Source organism: Notolepis coatsorum, assembly GCF_963971535.1.
Source record: "Notolepis coatsorum genome assembly, contig: SCAFFOLD_945, whole genome shotgun sequence".
In the NCBI taxonomy this organism is placed as follows: domain Eukaryota; kingdom Metazoa; phylum Chordata; class Actinopteri; order Aulopiformes; family Paralepididae; genus Notolepis; species Notolepis coatsorum.
The window spans coordinates 67,421-74,920 of NW_028170905.1; the positions used below are offsets into that span (position 1 = coordinate 67,421).

At 47.2% G+C, this 7,500-nt stretch overlaps 1 protein-coding gene across 1 annotated transcript in view; it reads right to left on the reverse strand.

The window, feature by feature from the left end:
- Positions 1 to 7,500, reverse strand: part of LOC311248392 (POU domain, class 2, transcription factor 1-like) — a gene marked incomplete at both ends in the record, with an annotated part of 30,710 nt that overhangs the window by 18,119 nt on the left and 5,091 nt on the right. The window contains 5 exon segments of the mRNA XM_084339277.1: positions 1 to 63; positions 4,021 to 4,162; positions 4,789 to 4,938; positions 5,149 to 5,240; positions 7,226 to 7,331. The exon segment at positions 1 to 63 is cut by the window's left edge and continues 86 nt beyond it. Coding sequence (XP_084195403.1) covers positions 1 to 63; positions 4,021 to 4,162; positions 4,789 to 4,938; positions 5,149 to 5,240; positions 7,226 to 7,331 — 553 coding nt within the window.

Genomic DNA, 7,500 nt, shown 5'->3' on the forward strand with positions numbered 1-7,500 from the left:
AGCCCATGGAGGAGGAGGACAGGGAGCTGGGACTGGGCAAGGTGCTGTCTAGAGACATGGTCTCTGGTGGAGGGGCACACACACACACACACACACACACAACAGACACAGACACACACACGCACACGCACACGGCACACACGCACCGCGCGCACGCAACACACACACACACACACACACACACACACACACACACACACACACACACACACACACACACACACACACACACACACACACACACACACACACACACACACACACACACACACACACACACACACACCACACACACACACACACACACACACACACACACACCACACACTTGTTACACCCAGACTAATTTCACTACCTTTGAGTGAGTAATGTTAATGTTTTATACTCATAAATTATAGAACCTTTGAATATTTGAGACATGAGAAATGTTAAAGGGGCACTTCGCTGATTTTCAACCTTAAACCTATCGTTCTGTTGGGAGGAGGACGTGTGATAAAGGGACATGTAGCTCACCAACGTGTTCTGTTGGGAGGAGGACGTGTGATAAAGGGACATGTAGCTCACCAACGTGTTCTGTTGGGAGGAGGAGGTGTGATAAAGGGACATGTAGCTCACCAAGGTGTTCTGTTGGGAGGAGGAGGACGTGTGATAAAGGGACATGTAGCTCACCAACGTGTTCTGTTGGGAGGAGGAGGACGTGTGATAAAGGGACATGTAGCTCACCAACGTGTTCTGTTGGGAGGAGGACGTGTGATAAAGGGACATGTAGCTCACCAACGTGTTCTGTTGGGAGGAGGACGTGTGATAAAGGGACATGTAGCTCACCAACGTGTTCTGTTGGGAGGAGGAGGACGTGTGATAAAGGGACATGTAGCTCACCAACGTGTTCTGTTGGGAGGAGGAGGACGTGTGATAAAGGGACATGTAGCTCACCAACGTGTTCTGTTGGGAGGAGGAGGACGTGTGATAAAGGGACATGTAGCTCACCAACGTGTTCTGTTGGGAGGAGGAGGACGTGTGATAAAGGGACATGTAGCTCACCAAGGTGTTCTGTTGGGAGGAGGACGTGTGATAAAGGGACATGTAGCTCACCAACGTGTTCTGTTGTGAGGAGGACGTGTGATAAAGGGACATGTAGCTCACCAAGGTGTTCTGTTGGGAGGAGGACGTGTGATAAAGGGACATGTAGCTCACCAAGGTGTTCTGTTGGGAGGAGGAGGAGGACGTGTGATAAAGGGACATGTAGCTCACCAAGGTGTTCTGTTGGGAGGAGGAGGACGTGTGATAAAGGGACATGTAGCTCACCAAGGTGTTCTGTTGGGAGGAGGAGGACGTGTGATAAAGGGACATGTAGCTCACCAAGGTGTTCTGTTGGGAGGAGGACGTGTGATAAAGGGACATGTAGCTCACCAACGTGTTCTGTTGGGAGGAGGAGGACGTGTGATAAAGGGACATGTAGCTCACCAACGTGTTCTGTTGGGAGGAGGAGGACGTGTGATAAAGGGACATGTAGCTCACCAACGTGTTCTGTTGGGAGGAGGAGGACGTGTGATAAAGGGACATGTAGCTCACCAAGGTGTTCTGTTGTGAGGAGGAGGACGTGTGATAAAGGGACATGTAGCTCACCAAGGTGTTCTGTTGTGAGGAGGAGGACGTGTGATAAAGGGACATGTAGCTCACCAAGGTGTTCTGTTGGGAGGAGGAGGACGTGTGATAAAGGGACATGTAGCTCACCAAGGTGTTCTGTTGGGAGGAGGACGTGTGATAAAGGGACATGTAGCTCACCAAGGTGTTCTGTTGGGAGGAGGAGGACGTGTGATAAAGGGACATGTAGCTCACCAAGGTGTTCTGTTGGGAGGAGGACGTGTGATAAAGGGACATGTAGCTCACCAAGGTGTTCTGTTGTGAGGAGGACGTGTGATAAAGGGACATGTAGCTCACCTACGTGTTCTGTTGGGAGGAGGAGGACGTGTGATAAAGGGACATGTAGCTCACCAACGTGTTCTGTTGGGAGGAGGACGTGTGATAAAGGGACATGTAGCTCACCAACGTGTTCTGTTGGGAGGAGGAGGACGTGTGATAAAGGGACATGTAGCTCACCAACGTGTTCTGTTGGGAGGAGGAGGACGTGTGATAAAGGGACATGTAGCTCACCAACGTGTTCTGTTGGGAGGAGGACGTGTGATAAAGGGACATGTAGCTCACCAACGTGTTCTGTTGGGAGGAGGACGTGTGATAAAGGGACATGTAGCTCACCAACGTGTTCTGTTGTGAGGAGGAGGACGTGTGATAAAGGGACATGTAGCTCACCAACGTGTTCTGTTGGGAGGAGGAGGACGTGTGATAAAGGGACATGTAGCTCACCAACGTGTTCTGTTGGGAGGAGGAGGACGTGTGATAAAGGGACATGTAGCTCACCAAGGTGTTCTGTTGGGAGGAGGAGGACGTGTGATAAAGGGACATGTAGCTCACCAACGTGTTCTGTTGGGAGGAGGACGTGTGATAAAGGGACATGTAGCTCACCAACGTGTTCTGTTGTGAGGAGCAGGACGTGTGATAAAGGGACATGTAGCTCACCAAGGTGTTCTGTTGGGAGGAGGACGTGTGATAAAGGGACATGTAGCTCACCAACGTGTTCTGTTGGGAGGAGGACGTGTGATAAAGGGACATGTAGCTCACCAACGTGTTCTGTTGTGAGGAGGAGGACGTGTGATAAAGGGACATGTAGCTCACCAAGGTGTTCTGTTGGGAGGAGGACGTGTGATAAAGGGACATGTAGCTCACCAACGTGTTCTGTTGTGAGGAGCAGGACGTGTGATAAAGGGACATGTAGCTCACCAAGGTGTTCTGTTGGGAGGAGGACGTGTGATAAAGGGACATGTAGCTCACCAAGGTGTTCTGTTGGGAGGAGGAGGACGTGTGATAAAGGGACATGTAGCTCACCAACGTGTTCTGTTGGGAGGAGGACGTGTGATAAAGGGACATGTAGCTCACCAAGGTGTTCTGTTGGGAGGAGGAGGACGTGTGACGTGTGATAAAGGGACATGTAGCTCACCAACGTGTTCGGTGTCTCGAGAGCTCAGCCACATCGGGTGACGTCACCGAGAGGAGAGCAGACCTCTAGCGACTATTTCCTCAACTATCTTCAACCGTAATAGAGCCCAACTCAAGGACAGTTGAAGAAATGGTTGAGCAAATAGTGTCTGCAGTTCGCTAGAGATCTGCTCTCCTCTCGCTGACGTCACCCAATCCGACTGAGCTCTCGTCAGTGAGTTAGATGTCCAATTATCACATGTTGTCCTCCTCACAACAGAACGATAGGATTAAGGTGGAAAATCGTCGAAGTGCCCCTTCATTGCTTTATACTCTCCTGGGTGATATGGGCACCTTTGAATCTGTTTTAGTGACTGGCAAGATAAATCAAGCTGTGATGCAAATCTCAGGCTCACTGACAGCATCGGAACACACACACATCTAACCTCTCGTTGTGACTTCAACGTACATAATTCCGTTCTCCGTAATAATAATTACAAATTACAGTTTGTCTTTTACATTTCCAGAAGTCGGTCTCTCCATGGTATTCCTAACTTCACCAAAAACACTGTGCACAGACACACACATGTCGTTTCAGAGGTGTTGCCCATCACTGCAGAAACCAGGCATTGGATGAATTACACCAAAAATGAAGTTCTCCTACTGATATTGCATTTGGGGGAACTTTAGCGGCATACTGTTAATTAGTGCTTTATACATTAACATTCATCATCCATAAAGAAACATTTGGTATATTCATTATATGCCTTTTTTCTTTTTGCAGTGATGGATTATGCCTCTGAAGCAAGTTTAGTGTCTGTGATGGAGTCAGGAATATAATGAAGAGACCAACTTCTGGAAATAGACGAGAAACAGAGAAAGGAGGCATGTCGGTTGAAGTCACAATCCGAGTTTAACTACTGCTGTCTGAGGCTGGTGGTGATACCAGGAATAAGATGATACCACCTTTATCATCCACTCTCTCACCTGCATCATTCAGCCACTTCTCTAGCAGTGGCTTCAGTTTGCACATGTTCTTGAAGCTCAGGTTGAGGGCCTCGAAGCGAGAGATGGTGGTCTGGCTGAAATCGTTACCATACAGCTTCCCCATGGCCAGGCCAACATCACCCTGAGAGAGAGAGAGAGAGAGAGAGAGAGAGAGAGAGAGAGAGAGAGAGAGAGAGAGAGAGAGAGAGAGAGAGAGAGAGAGAGAGAGAGAGAGAGAAGAAAGGAGAAAAGAGGAGAGATCAGAGAAAAGAACAGCGGAAAAGAGAGGAGAGCAGAGGAGAGGAGAGAGAGAGAGAGAGAGGGGAGAGAAGAGCAGAGCAGAGGAGGAGAGAGAAGAAAGGAGAAAAGAGGAGAGATCAGAGAAAAGAGAGGAGAGCAGAGGAGAGGAGAGAGGGAGGGAGGTGGGAGATGGAGAGGACATGAAGAAGAGGACGAGAAGTAAGTTATGACGTAAAAGACTAGAGGGCTTGCAGTAGGTTTTCACTGGGAGTCAGGATGTCTGATCATGGCCTAAAGAGCAAGGAGCACGTGTAGTTAGCAGCACCATTGAGCTGTTAGGATATACTTGAAGCCTACTTCTGAGTCTCAATATGCATGGAGGCTAGAGTGGAAAGTAAAGCACACGCTGATTCACTCCTGCTCTAGCCTCCAGCGTTCAGAGCCGGAAGCTGCCTTCAGTTTATTCAATGAGCGTGAGCCTTGGTGGACATCACACTCTGGTGGACATCACACTCTGGTGGTTCCTACCTGTGTGAAGCCCAGTTTGATGCGTCTCTGTTTGAAGGTGCGGGCGAACTGCTCCAGCTCCTCCAGGTCGCTGGGCTCCTCAGGGTGAGAGGTCACCGAGGGCACGGAGGTCACGCCCCCAACGCCACTCACATCCATGCTTTTATCTCTCTACAAGTAGGGGGGGGGGGGGGGGGATTAGAGAGGGATGGGAGAGGGTAAATGGACAATGAGGAGGAGTGGGGAACATGGAGATTGAAGCCAAAAGAGGAGGAAGGAGAGACGAGAGACGGTAGATTATCCCTGATAAATGATTACTGCAGCAGAGGATGTGTTGTCACTGTTGAAGCCCATAATAACCCAATTGAACCTGGGTCCTACCTGTGCTTGGAGCCCCAGTCTGGTCGGACCAGACAGCAGGCTCCCTTGGCTTTGCTGAGGTAGTGAAAGTAGATTTGGTGTCGACAGGAGTCCTATAGGAAGTCAAGGGAGGAAACTTTGCCTCAGCATACAGTTCAAAAATGTTTTATAATTACATTTTTCTATTGAGTCTTTAACCCTTTCACTACCACACTACAGAAGGTTAACCTTTCACTACCACACTACCGTCTGTAGTGTGGTATAGTGAAAGAGGGGAAACCTTCTGTAGTGTGGTAGTGAAAGGGTTAACCTTCTGTAGTGTGGTAGTGAACGGGTTAACCTTCAGTAGTGTGGTAGTGTAAGGGTTAACCTTCTGTAGTGTGGTAGTGAAAGGGTTAACATTCTGTAGTGTGGTAGTGAAAGAGTTAACCTTCTGTAGTGTGGTAGTGAAAGGGTTAACCTTCTGTAGAGTGTGGTTGTGGAAGTGTTAACCATTTGGTAGTGTGGTAGTGAAGGGGTTACTGAAAGCCCAGTGGGTGAGATAATTACACTTGTTTTGGTACAATTCAGCTTGTTCAAATGATTTTCCTTTTTTTTTTATCTATTTTTTTCTCCCCATTTTCTATTTTTCTCCCATCCCAATTTCGTATTGTCCAATTCTACCCTCCCCTGTCTCGAACGTTGTTAGACCATGCCTCCCACTGGTCGGCTGCAGTGAGGACCAAGCCTTGCATCACGTGTCCCCTCCGGTACACGAGGAGGCAGCCGTCGCATCTTTTCACCTGTACAGCGTGATCTCTCAGCGGCGAGGAGTAACGCGTGGGAGGCTCACGCTGCCCCCGTTGCTTCCTGATTCTGCTGTACAGGCGCACCAACCGACCTGTAGGAGTCGCTGTCCACAACGTCCGATCCCCACCCACCGGCTTTCCCACCCCCTAATACTGCCAATTGTATTAGTATGAACGACTAGCCAAGCCGGAAGCAACGCAGAGAGCTGGGCTCGAACCAGTATCTCCTGCGTTAGTGGCGAGCGCCTTGCCCACTGCGCCACTTAGCCGCTTCAAATGATTTCCCAAAGCAAGTGACATTACATTACATACAGTGACATCATCCTGAAACAAGTGGAGTGATCTTCTTTGTTTCAAGACATTGACACTTGTTTCTAGAACCTTCTTGAAATCAAGTCCACTTGTATGGAACTTGTTTTGATAAATATAGAGATATTAAGACTCTATAGACATCCTAATGGAGAGGTAATGCAGCCTTTATCAACTATGCCCCAAAACTGTGGAACAAACTACCCCAAAACATCAGGGAAGCCAACTCACTAGACATCTTCAAAAGACTCTAGTCTCTAAAAATCTCTTTGCTCAGGCATTTTAATGAAACATCAGGGATATCCTGACAAATTGTACTTTACCTGCACGATTCTTACCCTGCCTACTTTCATACACTTCCAATCAAAATTCATATGTCGGTTCTATGCAAATTATATCTCACTATCTCCTATGCACTGTCATTTTAAGAGCACTGCTCTGTAATTCAAAACTGAACTATTACTGAAAAACTGTGATTTACCTTACCTTGCTACCTCTCTATCTCTTTGTATTTTTAATGCTTGCTTATGCCTGTATTTTTTACTGTTGTGAAGCACTTTGAACTGCAACTTCTGTGCTATACAAATAAAGTTATTATTATTATTATCCTTTTATCATCAACATCATCTTGTAGGCAAAGGTTTTTGGTGAAATGTCTTTTGTAATGTCTGTGGTATTATAGTTTTATGTTTATATTCTGTTTTTATTATTTTCATTATTTCTATTTATTGTCGTTATTGTTGTTATTATTATTACTGTTGTTGTACTGTAAGTCTAGTTTATTATTATTATTACTGTAGTGTATTGTGTTTTGTCTTGTTTCTAGTTTATTATTATTATTACTGTAGTGTATTGTGTTTTGTCTTGTTTCTAGTTTATTATTATTATTATTACTGTAGTGTATTGTGTTTTGTCTTGTTTTCGTGTGTAAAAGAAAAAAGGAAATAAAAAAGGTTTTATCAACAACAAAAATACAAGGGAGGAGGAGGATGAGTGTCCACCTTGCTGGCCCTGCTGTGCCTGTGGCAGGAGGAACTGGGCAGGAGACTGGAGAGAGTGGCCTGGGACCAGTACCAGCTGCTGCAGCTGCAACAACTGCTGGATGTCCTGGTGGAGAGAGAGAGGAGAGAGAGGAGAGAGAGGAGAGAGAGGAGAGAGGAGAGAGAGGAGAGAGAGAGAGAGAGGAGAGAGAGGAGAGAGAGAGGAGAGAGAGGAGAGGGTGGAGAGAGAGAGGAGAGAGAGAGGAGAGAGAGGAGAGAGTGGAGAGAGTGGAGAG